This window comes from Grammomys surdaster, unplaced genomic scaffold, assembly GCF_004785775.1.
Source record: "Grammomys surdaster isolate TR1022 unplaced genomic scaffold, NIH_TR_1.0 255, whole genome shotgun sequence".
NCBI classification, from domain to species: Eukaryota; Metazoa; Chordata; class Mammalia; order Rodentia; family Muridae; genus Grammomys; species Grammomys surdaster.
In genome coordinates this window covers 7,528,086-7,553,986 of record NW_021604696.1, presented here as the reverse complement: position 1 = coordinate 7,553,986, position 25,901 = coordinate 7,528,086, and the positions used below count along the sequence as shown (strand labels likewise).

Genomic DNA, 25,901 nt, shown 5'->3' with positions numbered 1-25,901 from the left:
GTGTGTGTGTATATCTGTGTGTGCGGGTCTGTGTTTGAGAGTGTGTGTGTGTATGTGTTTGAGTGTGTGTATGTGTGTGTTCCTATGGGTAGATGCACACACATATGTACATGCTTGTCAAGGTCACTGTCAGTTCTCTTCCTCATTTGCTCGTCATCTTATTTCATATTTATTTTTTTTAACTGTGTGTATGCATGTGTGCCCGTGTGGCTATGCACACATGAGTGCAGTGCTCACAGACCGGAGGAAGGCATTGGGTCCCCTAGAGCAGGATTTACAGGCGGTTGTGAGCCACCTGACTTCGTTCCAGGATCTGAACTTGGGTCTTCTGATAGAGCACTGTGTGCTTCTAACTGCTGAGCCATCTCTCTAGCCTTCCTTCCACCTTATTATTTGAAACAGGGTCTCTCATGAAACCCAGCATCACTTGGACTAGACTGGCTGACAAATGCCAGGGATCTGCCTGTCAAATTTAGAAAACCCTCACTAATCTTATAAGTTTCCTCTTATCACAAGCCTGATAAGGAGTCCTTTGTCAGCTGTGCATGCTGAAGTGCCTTTGGTATTTAATTCCCAGGGGATATGGCATGGGCTTGGGTTACAGGCTGATCTGTTTGTTGCAGAGTTGCTGAGGTAAACCTAGGCAGTGCAGAACATTCATAGGCTGGTGGGGAATGTGGCTATGTGGTGGGAACTTGTAGATGTCATGAAATGTGTGGTATCTTGAACCTCTTACAAGTAGCTCACAGTTCAAACCAAGTCATAGAGAAGGTCAGAGAACAGACCTGGGCTTTCTGTCTGTCTGTGGTAGTTACACTTAGAACAAAGTATTAGACCCTGTGCTATTTTCTTCATCTGTCTCCTCAACACCCACATTGTAGTTGCCATTTTCAAAGTTTAAACACTTAGCTGGCTTTGGTATATAGTATATAGTAGTATATAGTATACAGTATGTGGTATATAGTAGTAATAGGATATAGTAGTATATAGAATATAGAAGTATATTGTATATAGTAGTATATAACATATAGCATATAGTATTCTATAGTATATAGTATTGCTTGTTAGTGGTTATTAGTTTAGTGGTTTTAGTTGTTGGATATTAGTGTTTGTTAGTATACATAGGATACTATAATATATAGTATTGTTTGTCGGTGGGTTTTCATTAAGTTCATGCCACTCACATAATGATCTGACTATAGGTAACTTTTAGTAGTATTATTTTCTTAACAGCGAGTCATTATAGATAACTTTTAGAGGCTGTTATTTCTTCTACAATGAGTCATCATATATAATTTATTATCCAGGGAACTTGAGAGCAAAGGGACTGTTATTAACCATTGCCCTGGGGTATCAGTGGTTAAGTTGGAGCTATTCTATAATGATTAGTGTTAATTGTTAACTTTACAGACACCAGAATCCCCTAGGAGATAGACCTCTAGATATTCCTGTGGAGGACAAGTTTGATGGTATCAACTGCAGTAGGAGGAGGGGTCCACTGTGGGCGGCACCATTCCTTGGCTGGATGCTGGATGGAGTATGGAAATGGAGAAAGGGAGCCAGCAGCAGCTTGCATGCATTGTTCTTTGCTTCCTAATTGTGGATGTGATGGTCTGCTTCAAGCTCCTGCTGTTTTGACTTCCTCTTGAGCTATGAACCAGAATAAACTCGTTCTCCCTTAAGCTGCTTTTTGTTTTGTTTTGTTTTGTTTTTGTTAGAATGCTTTTCTTTTTCTTCATACTATAGCAACAGGAAAAGAGTTAGAACTAAGACTGAAAATTGGTCTGAGACGCGGAGCCATTGCTGTGATTCTCAGGCCTTTGGAAATGGTTTGAGGAAATAATGTTGAAAGAATTTAAAACTTGGGACTATAAAAACCTTTGAGTGGTATTTTAGGGTGGGATTATGGGCCCATTATTGTGGGATCTTGGAAGATGAGAATTCTGGGGGAAGTGAAGTCAGTTGGGATGTGGTTCATGAGGGTTCAGAGGAGAACAGAGACTCTTATCAAGAAGTGGGAGGGGCCTATTGGCTCTAGAATTTTGGCTGCATTCACACACGTTCTGAGCATACATGTTCTGAGCGGTTGAGTTTGAAGATAGTGAGTTAATTTGTTTAGACAAGGAAGTGCCAACACAAGCTAGTATCCTGGCTGGTTCTGAGAAAGAAGATCAGAGATCAGTATCCCTGAAAAGAAACCTCACTGTACTGGGTCAGAAGGTTCAAAAGTTCTGCCAACACTGGATTCATTGTGAAAACACAAATTTATTTGAACAGAAATGTCTTAACTGAGAGTGTGGCCAGGGCTGGGGAGGGCTTCCCTGCTCCCTGAAAGCACATCTCTGGGAGAGTCATTCCCATGGTCAGTGCTTGGGAGCTGGTGCAGCTGTGTTCAGTGAGGTCAGGCTACGTCTTGAACTTCATACAGTCTTCTCGAGGGAAATGACCTTTATTCCTTCTTCCCTGATGGGACCCAAGGGTCAAGATAGCCTGGGTTTCCATATCTGTATGTGGGATTAAAAGTCAAGTATCCGTTGGAATGCCAGAGACCCGGCTTAAGGTTACCTACCTTAAGGAAAGTGTCTTTCGATGTGTGAATTGTGCTGTTGTTGCTGCTGCGGCTGAAGACCTCCGCAGAGGGGAGACCCTCTCTCAAGTCTCAGAAAGTTGCGACCACCCAGTAATCTACTCGAGACACCATATACCGGAGCAATTGCGAGGTTATTTATTAGGGCGTGACAACTAGCTGTCGGTCAATTCGCATGCCCACGCAGGAGCTGAATTGACCCCGACTGCCAGTTTGAGGGGTGTTTTTAAAGGGAAAAACCACAAACCAAGGAAATGAGGAGGGGGTGAGGGGGTTGCTAGGGTGGTATAACATAAAAATAGTGGAACATTCCAAAGGAACCCAACCTACATGAGTCAGGATCAGATGAAAACTCTCTGTATGCTTATCTTTCTCAAGAATGTAGTCCTGTCCTGTCACTTCGGCCTTGCCCTGTCACTATGGTTCTCAGCTTGGTTCCACCTGACTAAATTGCATTCTTTCCTTTCTCTTTGCAGGTCGGCCAGTTCCAGTAATGGTGACTGGTCTTTCCACATTCCTAAAGAAAGCCTAAAGAATATTTTATATCTAAAAAGGATTCTATATACCCAGTATCCATAACTTTTCCCTCTACACGGCCTCCAGAGGTATTCCACTAAACTAGTGCAGTAATTGAACAATGACTCTAGTTGAAACTACTGTGTTAAAGGCTCTGGTCTTGGGAGAAATTTACTTAGAGAATGTTAGTGGTTTTATTGGGACAGTGCTTTTCTTGACATTCCTTTTCTCTCTTCTGCCTGGTTAATTACTCACTCATCTAACATTTATTCAGAGCATGCCAGATGCTAGGACATTAGGTCCTGGTGGCCCTGGTGGCGGAGTGCAAAGTAAGAGGTGATATCCTTGCTGACACAGAGCCGCCTGTGGAGATGGCGAGGGGCGGGGGCCTACAAGGTAACAGTGGAGCAGCTAAATAGACATGAGTTTTTCTATCAGATAGAAATGGGCACTAAGAGTAAATCTAGCTGGTGTGGTGTGGTGGGGGGTGAGGCAGGAGGAAGGAGTATTTGGCAGGGAGAGTCAGAAAACCCCTGATAATACAGGGTGGTCTTGGAAGGCCAATGAAGCAGGGGAAGAGGGGTTGTATTGGCAGAATGGCAAACAGGACTGAGCTCTCTCTGTAGTGAGAGCATCAGCAGGAAGGAAAGCCAGGAAACTGGAGGCAGAGGAGGTGGGGGTGGTGCGGGGGCGGGGGAGTGCTCAGAGGAAGGTGCTGTTTCGAGGAGTGCTACGCTGCTGCTGGTGGCAGGTGAGAAGTGAAGGCAGATGAGGTGTCCTCACAGCTCAGAGGCTCCCGATCTCAGCACTAAGGGCCCAGCTCAGCTTCTAAGTTCTCGGGATCTGTGAATATCTAATATCACCGCATGTTGATGGCCACCTCTGCTTCTGATGTAACCATGTGTACAACATTCATCTCCTGGCCCTGCCCACACAGCCTTACCTGTTTGTTTGTTCTGCCTTAAAGGTCTCAGCATTCGTTCCCACGATGCCTAGCTGTCCCTGCTTGTATGACACTGAAACAGATCTGTGGACCCTGTGTAATTCTGTCACCTATTACCATCCCCCAGGGCTGGCATATTGGGACCTCTCTGCTCTCTTTCTCCCAGTGTTCTCAGTGGCCCAGACTTGACACTCATTACTTTCCTATTGTTGTTTTCTTCTGGCACTAGACTAGATCAGGAGCCTTCAGGGAAAGCTTACTGTTGTTGGCAGTTTGTTAAATGGTAATTCTCCCCATCCCCCCACTGTGTGTGTGTGTGTGTGTGCGTGCACACATATGCTCCCGTGTGCATGTGGAGGTCAGCAGACAACCTTATGGATGTGAGCCCTTACCTTCAGACTCGTTTCAGGCAGGATCTTTTTGTTTACTGTTTCGTAAGCCAGGCTAGCAAGCCTGTGAGCTTCTGGGGATTTGCCTGTTCAATCTTACACCTCACCCAGGTGTGGTGGCTTTATTTTTATATCTGAGCTCAGATCTCATACTTGTATGGCATGTGCTTTATCCACTGAGCCATCTCCCCAGCCTCATGTTGTATGCTTTTTAAATTAAGCCCTCTCTGTGTGTATAATCGTAAATTGTGGGTAGTGTGTAGATATGCTTGTGAGTTCATCCAGGTGCCCGCAGAGGCCAGAGGCATCGGATCCTCTGGAGCTGGAGATGAAAATAGCCGTGAGCTGCCTGACCTGGTGCTGTGAACTTGCATCCTCTGGAAGAACAGTGCTCTCAACTACTGAGAACAGTGTCTCCAGTATGTGGACATAGAATCTGCTATGTAGCCCAGATTTGCTGTGTACTCAGGATCCTTGTGTATCAGTCTCCCGGGAGTAGTGAGGTTACAGGCATGCGCATGCACTAGCATTCTTAGCTGTCCTCTGACTATTCAGAAGAGTGCGTTCACTGTCTTCTGGTGACTATTAAGGCGAGTCCTATACTCACTGTGTATGACCCATCTGCCCTTTAGAATCTTTTGTTCTTGTAGCGCCTAGGATTGAACTAAGAACCTTGCTCGTGCCGAACAGTTGTGCTCTGCCACCGATTCTCGGCTACATCCCTAGCTCTAGAAACTTCTAAAGCTTATTATTTCTTATTTATGTTCTTTCTTTTTTGTCTTTACTTGTCTATGCTAGCTAGAAACTTAGCATAACAGGTAGAAGTGACCAGAATGGACATCCCTGCTTTGTTCCTAAGAGGTCTGGTGTGAATTAATTTCAGTTTAGACTTGTTAATATTATAGGCGTCTTTTATCATTTGAGGAACTGCCTCTCGTGGATGTAGGAAGTTCCTAGTTTGTTGATAGTGTATTTAAAAAAAAAACCAGTGAATAATGGGTTATATTATGTGGTTTAATTGACTTCTGATACCCAGTCAACCATGTGTTTATTGTTATCTGATCTTAGATTGGTGTGTGTGTGTGTGTGTGTGTGTGTGTATAGCTACAAAACTCATTTTTGGTTTTACTGTTATTTCTGTATAGATTGAGTTGGGAAGAACTAATACCCTGAAATATCTGAATATTTGTGTCTTTGTTTCAGCATAATTTTGAAATTTTTCCATACATACTTTGTTAGGTTTGTCTTTAGGGTTTGTGTGTGTGTGTGTGTGTGTGTGTGTGAGAGGGAGAGAGAGAGAGAGAGAGAGAGAGAGAACGTGTGTGTGGTGTGTATGTGTGCACTAATGTTAAACAGTATCATTTTTTAAAAATTCTGGTAGTTCATTGCTGTAATACAAGAAAATACTTGCCCCACCTGCAACCCCTGCCACGTCTGTGTAATTCATTTATACAGTTCCTCTATCCAGCAGCTTTGTTCAAATTGTATTTTAGTCCCAGGAGATCTTGTGGCTGTTTTATTCTTTGGGGTTTTCTATATAAGCACCTGCAAAGACATTTTTTTGTCCTCCTTCACCGTCTGTGTAGCCTTTCTTTCTTTGTCTTGTCCTCGTGAGGCCTCTAGCGCAGCATTAAACGGTTCTGATCTTAGTGTGAGTGTAGGCTCAACTGTAAGGCTTTTTTTCTAGGTGTGTTTTCTTTTTATTAAGTTAAGGAAATAGCCCTGTGTTGCTGGCTTTCAGGATTCCATTGCTGTGTAGAAGCATGCGTTTATTCTTTCCCTGTCTGCCCATCCTCCCATTTTCCTTCCATCATTTTTCCTGCGGCACAGCTGGTTCCAGCTCACATTGGGAAACTCTGTTCAGTTTCTCTGATATGTTTTTCTTCCTGCTCCTAAGGTTGGTTTGTTTTTATTCCCCCCGATCTGTGAGTGTCCTTGGCTTGTCTGTCTGTCTGTCTGTCTGTCTGTCTGTCTGTCTGTCTGTGTGAAGTCAGTGGTTGACCCTCTCTGATGAGTTTCCCACTTTAAATACTGCAACAGCTCCAGTCTCCATTTTGTCCCACTTTTCTTTATTTTTCCCTGTTTTGAGTCTGCTTCATCTACTTGCTTCCATTCTTTACATGTAGTTTTATTTAGGTTTGTTTGTTTCCAAGACAAGGTTTCTCTATGTTGCCCTGGCTATCCTGGAACTCACTCTGTAGACCAGGCTGGCCTCAAACTCAGAGATCCACCTGCCTCTGCCTCCCAAGTGCTGGGATTAAAGGTGTACACCATTACCACCTGGTTTGGTTTTATTTTCTTTTAAATCATATTTAGAGTAGCTATCTTGAAGTCTGTCAAACTCAAAAGCTTGTAGCTTTCCAAGACCGTTTCTATTGATTGCTTCTTACTCCTCGACCCCCAGTTTAGGTCACACTTAAATTTTTTTTTTTCATTTCTTCATTTGGGGTGTGTGCACGTGCTATGCCGTGCCTGTAGAAGTCAGAGAACACCTTTGTTTTCACTATGTGAGTCTCAGGAATCAAACTCAGATAGTCAGGCTTGGCAAGTGCTTTACCTGCTGAGGTTTCCTCCAGGCCCAGGTCATACTTTTTTCTCTACCAATCTAATGAATGCTGTATACATTGTATACAATGTATAGAATACTCTATACGTTGATGCAAACAAGATTCTTACTTAATACTCCCTAAAGTGCTGGCCATCTTTGTTTTGTTAGCTCAGTTGATTATGAACGGGATTGGACTCAATCTCAAAATCTGTGTTGCCCACTGTATCTGAGTGTCCCTGTAGTTGGGTTTTAGTTTGTCTTTCTTGTTAAGCTTGTGCCTTCCTGGAGGGGTTTATACTCACACTGGTGTCCACACAGTGTGGGGTTCAGCTCGATTGTGGGTGAAGGCAATCATCCAGTACTGTAAGACTTCTTCTCAGTGGTGGGGCCAAGTGGACAGCTGCATTCTGGGCTGTTTTCACTGTCTGTCCCAGCATGGATTCTCTCTGGCTGCTGCTCTCACTCTTTTCTCTGTGTGCCCAAGTTCTATTGGCCAGGTGTGTGCGCGTAGCTTAGTCTGGCTCCGGTTGCTGCTGTGCATGCTCATAGCCTCTGGTCAACCTGGCATTTGTAAAGAGCATTTTAAGCCTCACAGGGCTGTCTTCTGGGGACTCCTGTTGAGTGTCTGGCTGGTTTGCCAGCCCATTGCCCACTCCAAATGGAACAGTAGCCCGGAGCTAGTCTTTGTCCTGCCTGTCAATTGCTAAGTGCACTGACAACCCCGGGGCATTGGTTGAGACTTTTGAGGGATCAGGGAAATTAGTTTCCAAGGCCTGCCTCCCCACCCCTTGCTGACCTTCTGACAAGACAGAACTGGGGAGGGATGAGGGTGGCTCCCGCAAGAAAGTGAGGGAGGCTTTGTGTTGTTCTTTAGAACTCAAATCCAGGCTTTCTTTTTTTTCTTTTCTTTTTTTTTTTTTTAAATGAATAAACACTTGCCAGCCTGTTGACTGGCTTCTGGTTTATTTCCAGAGTAACTGAAATGGCTGTTTTTGACTCTTAACCAGCCTTGTAGTTGCTTTCATGGGGAGAGGATTATTTGTGAGCCTCCACTCGCCTTTATGCCAGAAGCCAGGCACCCCCTGACTCATCAGGTGCTGTGAAGCGCAGCCTTTGTGTGTGTGTGGGGGGGCTCTGAAAAACCGGCCCATGAGATCACTGCTATCACCACTCTGCCTGTCTATGTGAAAAGGGTCATTAAGCATTATAAATAAGAACCTGATTTCAAAACAAGTCCTACGAGGGGCCAGAGTGTGGACTTCAGCTCTGCCAAGTTGGCCAGCAGCCTGTCTTGTTTATGTATTAACGTTGACAGTTGGACCCCGTGGACTGGGAATGGTATTATTTTCTCTTCAGCTTAGCTGGCTGGCAGCCATTTCCTAAAACAGTCTCCTAATCGAATTTTCCCAGGTTGGGAAGCTGTTGAGGCTTGCGCTGTGCTCCAGGTTGTCTGGAATCTATGCTGCATGTATTCTTAACTCTGAAAGGAAATTATTCACGGGTGACATATTAGAGGAGACTAAATTGAGAACATTGGGTTATTACAGAGCATTAGCTAACTGGCTTTTTGGTGCTACCTCAGAAAGACTGCTAAGTAGATCTTGAAGATAGGAGCAGTTGTCCAGCGGTAGACCCACTGGATGATGAATGTCTGGATAAAAGCTGTCTGTCAGCCTCGGTGGGCAGGCACACAGAAACAGGAGGAGGACTGGCCACTTCCACTTAGTGAGATGCGAATGCCTGGGAGTTTTAAATGCCGGCGAGAGGAACCTACAGCAATGGAGGCATTTGCAGCATTTGGCTTTCATTTTTCTGGACTAGTGGCTCTCAAAATGTAATCTAGAAGGAACCAGGCCTGTTCAGGAGGCTCATGAGTATAAGACTATTCCATAATAGTAAGCGAGAGGCCTGTTTCACTGTTGTAAAAGAACAGGCGTAGTTACGAGAGTAGAGCTGTTTTCTGTTACGCCAGACATGAATGAGATTGGATAAAACATTTCACTCTTTTTATTGTTCATTTTGTTCTGTGTTATTGGGAAAGGGTATTACTGTGTAGCTCAGACTACACTCACTCATAATCCTTCCGTGTTAGCCTCCCAGGTATGGGGCTACACACATGGATCGCCATGCCCAGCTTTGCTGGTTTTGTTTGAAAGTGTCCTAACTTTCATAGGATGTTATTTTTGATAGATCCTAACATTAATTGCTAATATAAATATTGGTATAATTCACATATAAGGTCTTTAAGGTTCACTAATTATTTTGAGAACAAAAATCTGAGCACTATAGGCTGGGGTGATGGGGTAGCCTTAGCTACATAACCATGAGGTCTTGGGTTCTGATTCTCCCCAGTACCTATGCAAAAGCTGCTTTTTTCCTTTTGGTAATTCTGGTGGTGGTGGTGGTGGGGGAGACAGGAGGCTCATGGTGGGGCTTGACCAGCTAGTCTAGCCACAATGTTGAGTTCTGTATTTAGTGAAAGACTGTTTTTATAAGATGAAGAGCAATAGAGGAAGACTCTTAGCATTGATTGCCATCTTCCATACAAACATGCATACCACACAACAAAAATATATGAGAACTATATATATAAAGACCCTCGTATTAAATTTTAAAACAGATTCTCTCTCTCTCTCTCTCTCTCTCTCTCTCTCTCTCTCTCTCTCTCTCTCTCTCTCTCTGTGTGTGTGTGTGTATAGAGGTCAGGACAACTTGGAGGAGTTGGTTCTTTCCTTCCATCATGTAGGTCTTAGGAATAGAACTCAGGTCCTGAGGCTTGGTAGCAAGCACCTTTGCCCAGTGAGCCATCTTGCCAGCCCTGTATCATCTTTAAAATGAAATGGCCATCATACCGGGCACATTACTTAGCTTACTTTTATTGTTTACTGTAGGATAATTGCTTCCTATGTCATGTATTTTACTTGGTACATGGTATTCTATTAATACAATTACCATAATTAGCTTAGCTATGTAATATTTGATACATTCTCCATAAATTATTGATCAGCTTCTTTTGTTAGCACTGGGGATTGAACCTAGGGCTTCATGCATGCTAAGCTAGTAGTTAACCCCTGAGCTATGTGCTTTGACCTTGATTGCTTTCTCATGGTTTAAAAAGAATCTAAACTGATCTGCCTTTGTTGATATTTGGGGCTAAGTGAAAAAATACTGAAGTAGGATTCCTAATGTATAGAAAAGAGTTGACCCCCGGGACTTGTCATCAGAAAGGCCACCTGCATGGCTAGCCCTTAGCTGGCACCTGGGAACTGGTGTGAAACTTTAAATAGCAGCTTGCACCTGAGTTAATTCTATGAGCTGTGTCACTTAACTAAGCATAAGCTTTATCACTGTCTTGGTCATCATTATCCCACCCCCAACAGCCTTGGGCATTAAGTCTCTAATGGACTTATGACCCTTTTTCTGCTGTCTGACCTCCTGCTGGAGAGCCTAGGTGTGCCCTGTACAATTCTAACGCCCTTCAGTTCTTGCAGGCTGCACCTGTTTCCTCTAGACTTTCTGGCTTTGCTGAGACAGCCCCCTGCTGCGAGGCAGCAAAGCTCTCCAGACCTTTGTTCTCTGCCTAGCTACTTTGTATCTAAGGCACTATAGTGTAATTAGACTTAGCTCCTTTCCCTACTTAAATGCAAGGTTTTGTCAGCAGGCGTTCCCAAGACGACCTGTAGCTTCCAAGATCCAGCAGGAGGTTTAGCGGTAGACGAAGTTTCAGGAAATGAAGGAAGAAGGATGAGGCTGTTAGTTGGCTGAATTAAGGGTTCAATGCTGTTGCTAAAGTTCCTTCCTGGGGAACACATGAACAGCATGTACCCCTCCTTCTAAGGCCCTAAGAAACATAGGTACAGTTCTCAGAGGTCATGTAAGGGAACCAGTGAATGAATGTATTAGGCTTCCTTACAGAATAGTGGGTCAAGAATGGAAGTGACTTTAAAGCTTCCACACTGGAAAGTCTGTACCCAGCAGGGATGCCAGCCTCCCCATTGTATAGATATAACACCCTCTCCTCATGCTACCCTACCCTTCCCTATATCTTCCCCCCACTCCCCTAGACCCTGTGAAATTAAGGCAGAATTACATACTACTGGAAAGAGTTGCTGGATACTCAGTCTTCCTGTCCCCTCCATCTATGAGGGATGGTCAACAGGCCCAGCTGGGGTGATTTTGGGGTGTGGGTTGGGGGATCAGGCCCAAGTAAACTGAAGATGGAGACAGTTTGCCTGGGGGGATGGTCCTACATTATAGCTGTTGAGTGTGTTTGGAGAATTCTGAGTAGTTTGGTCATGTTGGAGCAAGGAATGATCTCAGATAACACTAGGGTCATTTCAGAGATGTCAGCAGGAGCCTTTCAAGGGTTTGTAGCTGCATCTTTGTAGAGGAGAAAGTTGGCAGGGCATCAAGGTCAGCCAGTGGATTCCAGAGGACTGAAGGGTTGGAGTGAAGGAAGCAAATGAATGAGGAGTGCTAGGTGAACGAAAAGATAAAAAGGAAGAATGTGACTGCTCCTGGGTACGGTGGAGGAGAAGGATCACTGTAGATACTAGGGAGAAGACAGCCAGAGGCATCTGGAAGAGTCCAAAGTGGACATGACCAGAAGACTGAGCTAGGCCATGTGAAGGGGTGGGGGAGAGGAGGAAGGAGGAGAAGACTAAGAGACCAAGAGACTGAAAGGCCCAGAGTAGCCAAAATGGTTGGATTATATAGGGAAGAACCACTGGGGAAAGGGCAGCCCAGCCCTGTCCCTGGGTCAGAGAAGATTAGAGTAGGAACTGGGGTATGCCAGCCACAGGGACACAGGACAGGGACTGTGAGGGATGCTGGGAGAACCCAGAGGCCAGAGTCCGCTCAGATATGTTAATGAGTACCTTAGCATTTGTCCTGGGTTTGAGACCTCACACTAGGCACTGCTATGCCAGCCGCAGATATATGAGACCCAAGGAATTGCTGAGAGCTGCACCCAGGCTCCTTATTGCCAGGTAGGGATGGGTGGCTGGGAATCCGGGAGCTCACATGGCCTTTGATTCCCGGCAGGGAGACACTCCCTGACCGGAAGAAGTGCCCCATTATCCTTCCGTGTGGTCTCAGCTGACCTCCTCATTGGGAAGATCCTACTGCTGGAGTAGGGTAAAAAACCCTCAACCCTGAGTTGTATGAAATATATCCTGCACGCTCGTGTGACCAGGACCTTGTGACAGAGTGGAGTTTTAGATTTGGCTGTAATTGATGGAGTGGGAATGGGATCAGGATTTTTCTTGAGGTGTGTGTGTGTGTGTGTGTGTGAGACTAGAGTAGAACAGTACTCATCCGTAAGCTTCCTGTGTGCCTTGTAGCCTCACCCATAGCCCTTGGCTGTAGTGAGCCTAACGTTCCCCTCCCCTTCCCCTCTCCCCTCCCTTCTTCCCTCTCTCCATTCATGGGTGTTGTACCAGCAGAGGCCTGAAGAGGGTATCAGATCCCTTGCAATGGAGTTATAGGTGATTGTTAGCCAGCTGACATGGGTGCTGGGAACTGAACTCTGCTCCTCTGTAAGAGCAGCAAGTGCTCTTAACTGCCAAGCCCTGTGGACTTTCTTTTGTTGCTTTTTTTGTGTGTGTGCCTGTCAGTGCCTCAGGTTGCTCCCTTTTCTAGTCCCCTTATAGAACAGATGAGGTAAAGAGACATCCAGAGACATCAGTCTCTTGTTCCTGGGTTCCAAGGACTTCACTCTTTTGTGCCTTCTGCTTGCCAGAGAATGATTGTTTATAACACCTGGCCTTTAAAGGTAATAGTGAGTATAGAAACTGTGTCTTTTACAGACTTCTTGATCTCACGAAAATCCTTCAACTGGAAATTCATATTCTATGACTGTGTCTTTATGGACAACTTCATAATAAATGTCAACAGTTGTCTTTTAGTAGTTGTCTGTTGATGCGTTATAAATTTATATGTTTTACAAATTGCCACAGCTCTTGTGGCTAACAGTGGCATTCACTGTATGATCTTGGTGTCTGTGGACCAGGATACTCTCCTGGGTGGGGGTGGGGGGGTGTCCTGTATGTACGTGTGTGTGCGCGTGTGTGCGTGTGTGCGTGTGTGTGTGTGTGTGTGTGTGTGTGTGTGTGTGTCTCAGAAACCAGCTACCTGTACCACTATCTTGAGACTTGCCTGGGGAAGAGTTTGTGTCCAGAATCTTTGAGGTTGCTGGCTGAATTCATTCTTCATGGTTGTAGGAGTGAAGCCAAGTCTCCTGTTAGCTCTTGGCTGGAGGTAGTTCTGAGCTCTTGGTTACATAGGCCTTGAAGTTCAGCTTCTTGTTTCTTCAAAGCCAGCTTAGGGTGGAAATGGAGGGGGTCTTTATAGGGAGGACATTTGCTAGCAAGACAGTCTTATATCATCTGTTATCCCAGAGGTGAGACCCATCCATCTGCTTTATCATGTGTTCTGCTCACAAAGCTTTTTCCTTCTCATGCTCAAGGTGAGGGGCTTGAGCTGGGCTGGGCACCCCAGATGGTGAGGCTCACCAAGTCATCTTAGAGCCTGTTGCATTATCTTGGATTTATAAGGAGTCTGGTAAACTCAAATGGTAATTCTCAGACTGAATTTTATCCTTTAAAAATATTTTGTTTTTTATTTATTCCTTGTGAATTTCACATTAGGTACTCCAATCCCATTCACTCGCCCTCTCCTCATACCCACCCTCGGTAAAAGAAACTTTTATTCTTCGGTTGAAATTGTTGTCTGGGAGGCTTACTGCTGCCTCTCTCTGCTAAGCTAGGCCTAGTCCTGGAAGCTTCTAGCCTCCGCACGATCTAATCTAGGCCTAGAATGTTTTCAGCCTGTGACTTGCTGTTGAATAAGCTCACATTACCTGGTTCTTTCTGAACTCTGGCTGATTCAACTCAGCTGTTCTGGCTCAAACTCCTCTCCAAGCTGACTGATTCAATATGGCTTCTTTCTCAGCCTCTGACTTTTTGTTCTGCTTGGCCTCAAACTAATTCTGGCAATCTTTTCCAATCTTTTGGCTCCCTCTTGTTCTCTGGATCATTCTAATTTCACCTGTGTCTAGTTTGTTAGCTCTTAAACCGATCTCTGTAAAACTCTCTTGTTAAAACTGCCTGCATTTTCCTTTCTCTTCTGATGAGAGTTGGGCATATCCTGTTCTGTCAAATCTTTCTCTGATTTCTCACTTTGTCTGCCACTCAATTAGACATCACTTTCATTTCTTCTGCTTCCTTCTACAAACTCATTTTACCTTCATTGTTTGGGATTAAAGGTGTGTACTAAGGGTGTGTCTGTATTCCAGCCAGGGGGATTAAAGGTGTGTTTTTAAGGACTGAGCCACTTCACAACTAGAAACAGATATTTTCAGTAAATAGATGGGAGTTATAGATGATTTTAGGCTGTTATGTGGGTGCTGGGAAGATGTCTGTGCTCTCAACCACTGAGCCATATCTCCTCCAGCCCCCCCCATAAAGAAGCTAAATCTACTGAAATGAGAACCCTCCTAAGTTACACCCCCCCCCCCCCAGTTTCACTATGATAATGGAATTTAGGTCTTTAAATTAAATTATGAAAAAAGAGACTGCTTCTTGCCTAAGGAAGATGAGCAAATCTGTTTAGATTAAGAATGTATTTCTAAGGAAATCAGTCTCATATCTCCATACAGTGGCATTACTTTTCCTTTTTGGCCGCTTACCAAACCTATACCCAAATGCAGTTTTGAAATCGTCCTGTTAATGGTGCTATCTAAGGGATGCTTGAGAGAAGGAGAAGTTCTGTTCCAGGGCTTTTCTGATCATGATACTCGCTAATAAGGATCTTGTTCTGGGGTATAGAGAAATCGTAAATGAGTTAATCTCATTCCTTGTCTTAAGTTTAGAAAGTGTCTGATGGCGTGCACTTAGGAGCCCCAGTTTTCCTTGTAAGCCTGCATGGGTCTTTTCAGAGTTCCTGTGTGTGTGATAGATCCTCTAGGTGTCTTCTGGGGTAATTCAGTGAAACCCTTAGAAGACACCTTTGAAATAGCTGTGTACCACCAGAGAGTCTCAGAGCACCTCCCTGTGCAATCTTGTGCTTTGTGGCCCGACATGTTTTAGTTTTAGTCAGTTTCTTCCTGTGTGCCTCCTAGTATGTGGGTAACAGGAAGGAGGTAAAGAAGGAGCTTGGGGAGAGAGCTAACTCCATAAACTCTGGGCTTCTTGGGTCTAAGTTCTAGGACCGTGTTGGCCTCTTCTGAGTGGGTGGTCTGTGGCCCTCCAGCTAGAAAACCTCAACAAATCTCAGACCTTCCCTCTCACCTAGAGAACCAGCATTTCTGGAGAGAAGAGTCTGATATTCTGGACTTAACAGCGCTTCCAGCTGTCTTACATGGAGGTTGATGTTGAGGAGGTGGAGACAGCTGGTATTTTTATGTGCATTGCCTGTCTGTTCTAGGTAGAGATTGTCTGTTTGTAACTGGACTTTAGGGCAAAAGTCAGGATTCCCGCAGCTCTAACAGCCTAGCCTGCTTGGCCAGTCTGTCATTCCAGTATATGCTAGTAAAAGATGAAGGGCAGAAAGTAGAAACAAAACATCATCGGCCACACTGGGAAGAGGAATAGATAAAGGGTCTAGTGACCCCCAAGGTCGTCATCAGTGTCCTGACATGGGCTTTGGGTTTAAATAGAGGAGGATTGGACTGGGAGCTGGAACATGCACAGTTAAAGCAGTTCTTGTTGAGATGTGGCCATAGATCTGGTCCCACAAAAGTTGTTAGTGCTGTTATTGCTTAAATGGGACCAATCTGGTGTTCCTAAGTTTACTCTCCACCAGAGTGTGGGCTTGCTGTTTGCATAACGACCCTTATCTAGGTTGGTCTGTTGTGTCAAGTATGCTGCTCCTCCAACTCAGCATGTTGCTGGTGTAGGGCCAGGATGTTTATCCTTGTACCTTCAGTCTTGAGGAAGGCATCACTGTCTTTAGACAGAGGCAGGATCAAACTGGAATCTGATCAGAATAGATGGGTCAGGTTTTCATCTTTCTCCAAGTTAAGTTGTGGGCCTGTGAGGAGTCTTTAGACAAAGCAGCTTTGGGGGGCCTGTTAAATACACATATTTACTCTTTCCATCCGTATCTTTTGGAATCCTCTTACAGTGTGTTTTAGCTCCCCAAAACTGCCTTTGGAACCCGAGGTCTCTTTATTCTCGCCTCCTCTTCTTCTTACCCCCCCTCTTCCTCCTCCTTTCTCTTCCCCTCTCCCTCTGCTCTCTCCCCTTCTCTCAGTGGGAAATTGCCTCCAGTTTCTTGCAGAGGCCTGCCTTTCAGTTTTAAGTTGGCTGTATAAGAACAAACAATGTGAATTCTTTTTTTAATAAAGTGAAATATAATTATCTTTCAGAGTTAGTGGGTAAGAATGGTGTTTCTGAGTTGTTTGTGTGTGTGTGTGTGTGTGTGTGTGTGTGTGTGTGTGTGTGTGAAGAGTGCCAGGTAGGACAGAGGGACTTTTAGGTCTCACTCAATACCTGTGGCCTTTCTCAATATCCCTCAGTACTTCTTCCCAGCACTTCTCGCCCCGCCTCCACTCCAGGCCTCACCCCCTAGGGGCTAGGCTTCCACTTCCATCCCCCCAGCCTGATCCCTATATAACTCAGCCATTTTGGCTTCTTAACCCAGGGTGCCTCTTAACCCAGGTCTCTTAACCCAGGCTGCCCCTCTTGGTCCCTGGCTCTTCTCTTGCTCTCTCCCCACCTCATTCCTTTCATAGTCCAGTTTAGTCTGCCGGCCATGGTCAGCCTGGACTCTCCCTTGTATCTACAGTAAAACTCTCTTGTACTTTGAGAACAGTCATGTCCTTCTCTTTTTAATTAGTTAATTAATTTTTTCCATTCAGAGACAAAGCAAGGAACCAACATTCAAATTTTAGTTTGATAAATCTTAACTTCTTAAAAAAAAAACAAACATATGAGACTAATTTTTTGTTAACTTTAACATTTGCAAAATTCACTAGCAAACCTCTTTATCCTGTTAAATAGAAGGTTCTACCTCTTAAGGAAAAAAATTAAATTTCTTTTCTATTTTTGGCATACATACTGTTATCCATTTACATTATGCATCAGGTTTTTTTTTGTTTCCTACAGTGGGTCTAAAACGTATTTTAAATTAAATCACACGAAGATTGTCATTTCCACCAAAGGAACAAACATCCACAATATCATACTTTGGAGTTTTTACACTTTAGATCTCACTGATAATGGAAACAAAAAGGTAAGCAGATCCAGCCCACTTAGGAAGAGGGCAGCAGAGATGCCCTCAGGTTCCTGCCGTGGACCCCTGCAGAATGCAAAAACAAAGCAAATAAAGAGATTTCGCTACAGATGATGAAAACGGGGATTGTATGAACATTTGGAAGAGTTTTTGTGTTTATTGAAAGTTTGAACTAAGCTTCTGGGACATATAAATAGGAAAAATTCTAAGGATGTTCTAAAAACATCTAGGAAGTTCTTGGCTTTTTGGATCAGATATAATGCGGGAGACTCCTTGACATGGAAGGGTAAATTCAGAAGCAAAGTGTGTGTGAGCTACTAGGATGGGGCCTACCTAGATCCCTTCTTCACCATAGACTTTGGACTGACAGCAGCGTTCAGAAAGTGTGATTTTTCTCTGTAGACCAGGCTGGCCTCGAACTCAGAAATCCACCTGCCTCTGCCTCCCAAGTGCTGGGATTAAAGGCGTGCGCCCCCACTGCCTGGCAGAAAGTGTGATTTTTCTATGCGGATTTTCTAAAAAGCATGAGCACTCCTCTCCCACCCTCAGTCTCTTCTGTGGTTTTCTGACAGTGGTCCTGATACCTTCTTAGTTCTGTCTCTTTAATCTCACTCAGGATCTATTTAGGATTGTGCTACTGTTCTGGTATTTAGACTCCAAGTCTTGTAGTCTTGGGCGTTTCCTTGGTCTTCATCTTGATGAACTTCCACATCATTTGAGGTACATGCTATATGCTTCCTGCATTGTCTCCGTTTCGTGGAGTCTTCTGTTTCCTCCAGATTAGACTGAAATTACGTGGTCTTGGCAGGAGCACCGTGTAATGAGCCTTGTTCTTGGTAGATCTCGGGAGGTGCTGCTACCAGACCTGTTATTGCTCATGTGAACTGTGGCCTCTCCCTTAAGGAATGTCTGCCAAGTTTCTCTACTCTCAAATTAGCATTTTTCCTGTGTAAAATGAGTACTTAGTGGGGAGATACTTTGAGATGATGTAAATACCTCATTCCTTACCAGACTTGTACCTGATATTTAGAGAGTATCCATGTTTGTTTCTTGCCTGACTCAGTTACTACCCTCTGTTGTTGGTCGCCCTTCTGACTGTCAGTAACTGGCATTCTCCTGTAAGATCCTCTGCCCCCTCATCTGAGGGCTTATAGTCTATCACTGGTATGAACTCCTTGATTCTAGTTTTATTCAATGGGTTATAATCTGTTACCATCAATTGTTTAGTTTTGTTACTTAAATTACCTCATGTAGCTAGTAAGAGTTTCTTATGTAGCTTTGTATCTTTTTTGTCAGTGTCCTGTCCTTTTGTCTCTCAGAGAAAAAAAAATTATTACTGTGTGTATGTGTGGGCAGTGTGGAGGCCAGCTTGCCTGTGGAAGCCAGAGGACAACTTTGGGAAGTTGGTTCTTTCCTTCTGTTGTTACTTGGGTTCTGGGACTTGAACTTGGATCCCCATGATTTGGCAGCAAGTGCCTTTATCCACTGAGCTACACCACTAGCTTTTTTGTGATTTAATATTATTACTTTGAAGTTATTTTTTTCTTCAATGAAGTCTAGTTTCTTTGAGTGCCAACTGGTATTCAAAAACCAACGTGTAGGCACTGACTGGGTCTTATGGGGAAGGACATTACTCTGCCTGCTTATGTAGAGAGTGGCTGGTTTGAGCAATTCTGTGGCTGATCTTGCTGGTCTATGGTTTCCAGACTCAGGGACTCACATATCTGAATCCTTAGAATAGAATCTGATATCAGAACATACTTTCTATGTTATTTTCTAGACACTTTAAAAAGTGCTATTGTTCTAGATAAATTTTAGAATTTACATAAGCCTTCCTTCCCCAGTTGTCATTTTGAAAAGTGTTGACTTGCATTGTTATTTAGATTAGAGGAAAATTGTTTTACAAGCCTGGGTCTTCCCATTCAGGGATAAGAGGTGATTTCTATCTTTGCTGTAACCTCAACTGACGTCAGTAGTTGTTGTTCATAAATCTTGTCTCCTGTGATAGTCATTCCACATTATTGTTCATGGTTCTGTTTTGAGCTGGGGTTCTGCTCTGGTGTCAGGCTGGTCTTGAATTCCTGGCCTCCAGGGAACCTCCTGCTTCAGTCTTCTGAGAAGCTGGGACCTCAGCTCACATCACTATGTTTAGCCCTTTCTAGTTTTGTGTTTATAAATGGTGCCTTGGCGTTTATTTTCGTAGGAGTTTACACAGAGCAGTGCCCTACACAAGAAATGCAGAGTAAGGATAAACTGTGTCATCTTCCCTCACAGCATCTTTACTCACGTCAGTAAACAGGACACAGTGTCTGAACTTTCTCACAAGCTTTTCCTGGGCACAGTACTGCTGATTTCTGTCCTCCTGCAGGAGGCTTGGGAAGGGGATACAGCAGTTTATGTGGCTTTGGCCCTTGGTGTCAGAAGCATGGGGGTTGGGGGTGGAGGTGGGGGGCTTGTGCCAGATAAGTACCCTGTCACAGACTTCTTGAGAGTTTGTTGTGTGTACCTGAAGGAAGGACAGTGAACAATGCCTTCCCTGGTCTTAGCCCCAGCTTTACAGAGTGTGTCTTCCTCTTTCTCACCTTCCTCTTCCTTCAGACAGGGCTTCTCCGTGTAGTGTGGTATAGTGCTTACATTCTTACAGTTACTAAGAGCAGAATTAGTTGGGGTGCTTTCTCCAACAAACGAGAGCCCATTTTGATTTTCAGTTCTAGTGCAATGAGTATTTTCTTGCAAGATATTGACTAAATGTATCTGTTCCTGAAGTTCTGTTAGCTTTGTTTTTTTTTTTTTTTACAAGCATACTTCTTTAAGTTTTGAAAGTGCTTACATACAGATAATTTTTATATTTAACTAAGTTTTTTTGAGAATTTTATGCACGATACTGTATTTATATCCTTTTCACTTCCCCCACCTCTTTCTTCCAGCTTCTTCTGTGTTGTCCTCAACTCCCGGTAAAATTCATGGCTACCTACATTACATACATGCTTACATGTATGACCATGCAGCCTGCTGAGTACATTTCCTGTTGCTCATATGTAAATGTTCAGGGTCTCTGTGACCACCATGGTCAGCGGAGTACCCTTCTGAGGGAGGCAAGAAGGCAGTTCAGTTCAACCTGATGCAAGGTGATGTTGATACAAACTTTGAGTGTCTGACCTCAGTAGCTTTCTTTAGGCATATTTACCACACATAATTTGGGGTGTGGTGGTTTGAATATGTTTGGCACATGGAGTGGCACTCTTTGGAGGTGTGGCCTTGTTGGAGGAAGTGTGTCACTGTGGGCATGGGCTATAAGACCCTTGTCCTAGCTGCCTGGAAGCCAGGTAGAACTCTCAGCTCCTCGTACACCATGCCTGCCTGGATGCTGCCATGCTCCCACCTTGATGATAATAGAGTGACCCTCTGAACCTGTAAGCCAGCCCCAATGAAATGTTGTCCTTATAAGAGTTGCCTTGGTCATGGTGTCTGTTCAGAGTAGTAAAGCCCTAGACATGGTGATAATGAACTCAATCTCATGTGTACAACAAAGCTTGAGACATGACTGCCTTGAATTCTTTATAAAGAACACATGACATCTTCCATAAAGATAGGTTCTGTCACAAACTCAAGATAAAGCAGGGCGGGGGTGGGAGGGAGACTATCATAGATATATGATATCATAGATAGCTATAGGTTGACTGAGACAAAATCTCAAGGTGAGAGTCTATGGAGGATCTGATATGGTCTGTCCGCACAGGAAAGATTACCAGGCTATTCTGCAAGTCTGCTCCCAGCTTCTGGGTGGAAAACGGTTGTACGTCTCCCTCCCTTTGAAGAAACAACCCGTGTTTCTAACATCTGATTCCCCTCGTGCTTACGTGGGAGCACAAGGTCCTCTGTGCACTTGTAATTCCGTGTATTTAGGGCTGACCACTTGGGGTTGCATAACCTATCATCGAGTTTATCCTGGAAAAAACTGATCCTCCCTCCTTCCCCGGCCATTGACTGCCTATAGTTACTTATCTAGGGCTGTAGGGCCTTGTGGAATTAACCCAGTGCGCGTTGGTACATCAGCTGCTCGTCGTATCCTTATGTAGGTTTCATTTAGACAACCGTATAATGGAGATCTCAGGGGTACAGACCTCTGTGTCACGTCTAAAAGACACTAGCAGCAGGCTCTCTGGCTTACTGGCTCCCACCATTGCTCTGACCTCCCGCTCTTTCATTTGTTCTTTGTATTTTGAACATGTTTGACTATAATAGTTTCTTTTTGTTACCTGGAAGCTTCTTTGGTGAGGGGTGAAGAGGGACAGTTAGAAATGACATTAGTTTGGGAAACCGGCAGTAGTGGATTCTCCTCCAGGATCCATGCCTACCCTCCTACTGTACGCTGGAACAGTGTATTATTTTATTTTAAATATGTATACTAAAAGACAAAGAATACTAATGGTTTCTTTTTTTCGTTTTGCCTGTAGAAAAACTAATTGCTTATCAACGTGAATTCCTTGCTCTAAAAGAACGTCTTCGAGTGGCCGAACATAGGATATCTCAGCGATCCTCTGAGCTAAACACCATTGTCCAACAGTTCCGCAGAGCTGGAGCAGAGACTAATGGAAGTAAGACTGCTCTGAGTACATTCTCAGGTACTTTAAAAGACGTACACGCTCAAGGATTTGTTTGGAGCGGGACCTGAGCTTTGTGAATGGTTGCCCCTTTCAGAAAGAAAGATCACAAAATTTGCCATTCTGGTGGATCATAAATGCATTTTTATTCATTGCTGGATTTGATTTCGACAGCATGCACTGTTACATTTCAGTTGCGTACATTTTATCAGTAGTATCGAAGAACCTGTATCTTTTGAAAGCATTCCTATGGGATTAACTTTTAACTTTTGGGCCAGCAAAATGGCTCAATGGGTAAAAGTAGCTTGATGCCAAGCCTAACAACCCTGCTTCAATTCTCAGGTCCCACATGGTGTACAGGGTGAATCTGTTCCCACATTGTCCTCTGACCTATAAACATAAACACACATACACATGAATAAGCGTTGTAAAATAAATAAATTCTAACTTTTATTTCAGCATGCTTATAATGTAACTAATGCTTGACATTAGATGACCCCAGGGGAATCTGTGAGCTGCTCTTGTATCTGAATGATAAGGAAGAAACCTGGGTTATAGTGCATACCTGGAGAGTATCTGAGCACTCCCTTCTTGGGGATTCTGGTCATTGGTTCTCCTGCCTCTGCTGATTGAGTTGTTCCGTGTTTTTATACCAGTGCTCCGGGCTCCAGGGCTCTTTCTACATGGGTGCTTTAGAGTCAGTTTCATGTTCTCTAAACAGAGCTGGCTAGGGATGCCTTTCATCTTGGTAGCAACACCTGCCCTCATTGTTAGTTTTGTTTCTCCCTCTCCTACTGAGGGCACTGGTGTAGTTTGTCACTGTGTAGCATTTACAATGACAGAATGATACAGCTGAAAGGAAATCACCCAGTGATTTTTGTTAACTCTTTTTATTGTTTCCTTTTCGTCTTTTTAAAACAAATGTTTACTATTGAACATTTTTACCTTATCATTTTTGTCGGTTTGGTTTTTGAGACAGTGACTTGCTCTGTAGCTCTGGCTGCCCTGGAACTTGCTATGTGGACCACACTGGCCTCGAACTCACAGAGATCCACCTCCCTCAGGCTCTAGAAGGCTAGGATAGAAGGTGTACACCACAATGTCTGGTGTCATTCTTTAAAATACTATTTACATTAAAATTTTATTTTAATAATGTAAGATTTTACTCTATGGCACAGGCTGGTCTCGATGTAACTACATAGCCCAGGCTGGCCTCAGACTTGTGAGCCTCCTGATTCAGCCTCCCTAGTGCTTAGGATTGGACATGTGCACTCCCCACAGACTGAAATACTTTCCTAGCTAATGTGCTAATCATAGACCACAGCAAATGAAGCACTTCCTTCTATAATTAGCAAATGAATGTTTTCCTGGGTCACTTTCGCCCTTCCAAATCACAGCTATGGGAGAAACATTTTTGTGTAGCGTTTGGTTATGTTTCTGGCAGCCCTTGTGATCTTCATTAGATTATGTTTTGATGGCAGGCGATTTCCAAACACACCATTTCTGGAACAAGACAGAAAGCAATTAGGTATTTGTGGAGTGAGCGAAAGCTAAAATCATCAAGAGGAAACGACTGAGTCACAGGACAGACTGCGTTAGGGCCTTTGATTCTGCTGACTATCTAGGACAGTCATCACAGCGTGACTGACATTTAGCATCCTTCTAGCTGCTTCTGATTGCTGGATATAGGATATTGTAACTTACTGATTCTTTAAATATGGGATTCAAGCTTAATTTTATGTATGATGTGATATATTTTTGTGGGTTTGATATGGGTGTTTGTCTGCATTATGTCTGTGTACTACATGTGAGAAATGCCCAAGGAAACCAGAGGAGGGTGTTGGATCTCCTGGGACAGGAGTTACAGTTGGCTGTGATCCGGGACTTCTGAAAGAGCTGCCGGTACTGTCACCACTGAGCCTATCTCCATCCCTCATGTCATATCTTTAATGGCATTGTGACCACGAGTCCATAATACTGACTGCCTTGTTTAGAAGGTGAAATTTCAGTTGGATAAAAATTTACAGCATTTAATTAACAGAAATTTTTACTCTATAACTGTTCAGTGACTCATCGGCTCCTCTAGATGAAACCGAAACCACTTTCAGATTGACACAGGCTGAGCGTTCCCAACTTCTAAATCTTTTCAATGGCTATTTTAGGGAAATATATCTTCTTTATAAAAGTTTGATGAAATGTTAATGCATAAAGAAAATGAAAGTTAGGCCAATGGCACATGCCTGGCGTGGAAGAACATGGCTTCATGGCAGACTTGAGACCACGTGGGCTATATATCAGCAACCTGTCTTTAAGGAAAAAAAAAAAGACAAGAAAGTGAAATTGAGTGGTGGCCAGCATGCTTGCTGCTGACTTCCTTTGTAGTCAGCATATTTAGAGCCTGCTTGGTTGTTTTTCTCCTGTGTTCTCAGCTAAGTTTCAAAAGAGAAAATCTACAGCGACTTCCAGAAGGTAAGGGGTTCCAGCCACTTAATTGTCTTTCTGTGTTTCAGATAATACCATAAAGCTTCTAAAAGAGTTGACAAGCAAAAAATCACTTCAAGTGCCAAGTATTTATTATCATTTGCCTCATCTATTGCAAAATGAAAGAAGCCTTCAGCCCGCCGTACAGATTGGCAGTGGAAGAACAGGAGGTGTGTTCACTGTGCGCCTGCTACCTGAACTGTGATTTGGAGGGCTTGGTTGACCACTAGGAAAGAAGTCTAGCAGGACAAAGGAATAAAATTTAAAATATATTTATATTTAATATATATATTAATATAATTACTATATCAAAATTAAATTAAATAATTAAATTAAAATATAATGTAATTAATATTATTATATTAATACATATTATTAATGTTATTATTTAATACATTTGTATTTAAATTATATTAATATTATAAATATAATTATTGACATTAAATTATAATACATTAAATAATAACTATTAAATTATGTATAATTTATTAATATAATATATTTCTATATTAAATATATGTTTAATATCTGCACAGCAGCTTGGGGCTCAGTGCAATCTGCTTATTGAAACAATAGGGATATCTCTTCCGTATATCAAAATGGGATCAGTACATATGTAGTTCAGGCAGATAAACTCTTGAACCTTTGTCAATTTCCTGTTCTAAAAATGGTGAGGTAGAGAGGTGACTCCTTCCCAATGTCTTAGTCCCGCATTAATGGCTCTTCACAATCCTGCCTGGGGGTTTGTCTAAGTCTACCCTGCTTTCCCTTAGATACTTAGAGGTAGATGGTTGCTCTCATGAGCTTCCCACTTGCGCTTGCTGTGCTCTTCCTGCCCAGTCAGTCCCTGAATTCCTCTCCTAGGACCTTTTGGCTACTTAAAATTTCTAGTCCTTCACTTCTTTTGTGACCTAACAGTTTTTGACTTAATTGAACTTAGACGTTTTAGGTTGACTTTTTCTTCACAGATCTAAAATGTAGAGACTAAAATATTACAATTGATGAAACAATAATTCTAGAGATCCTGAAATTCTTCTCCCTTTGTTGTTATTTGAGGACTTTTTTAAAAATGAGGTTTCACTATGGAGCCCAAGCTTACCTCCCCCTCACCCCACTGAGTAGCTGGGATTTCAGGTGTGTCCCACCCTTGCCGGTTTGAATTTCATTTTTGTGCTAATTTTTTTTTTACATTTATTTTATGTGTTGAACTATGTCCTGTGTGATAGAAAAACTGCCATTCTCAGACCTTAGAAGAGAGCATTGGCTCCCCTGGACCTGGAATTACACGTGGTTGTGAGCCACCGTGTGGGTGCTGGGAGTAGAACCCAGATCCTCTGAAAGAGCAGCAGGCGCTCTTTGCGGCTGAGGTGTTTCCCTAGCCGGTGTGTTGCTTTAGCTGGTGTTTCCTTTGTGCAGTTCTCATGTGTGTGCCCAGGGCCTCGTGCATGCTAGACCAGCAGTTCTCCATGGAGTTGTACCCACAGCTCTGGAGGGATTGGACTCAGTGGGAGCCTCAAGCGTGTTCCTCTTTAGTTCTGGTCATTTGAGCCGTTATTATGTTATTAGTTACTATGTTACTGATTCTCTGCATCCATCTCAC

General features: G+C 43.4%; 1 protein-coding gene across 1 annotated transcript in view; it reads left to right on the top strand.

Annotated features, from left to right (window-relative positions):
• Positions 1-25,901, top strand: part of Mgat4a (alpha-1,3-mannosyl-glycoprotein 4-beta-N-acetylglucosaminyltransferase A) — an 89,590-nt gene that overhangs the window by 15,164 nt on the left and 48,525 nt on the right. Inside the window, exons 2-3 of the mRNA XM_028775431.1 lie at positions 21,674-21,841; positions 24,331-24,471. Coding sequence (XP_028631264.1) covers positions 21,674-21,841; positions 24,331-24,471 — 309 coding nt within the window. The remainder of the gene's footprint in view (positions 1-21,673; positions 21,842-24,330; positions 24,472-25,901) is intronic.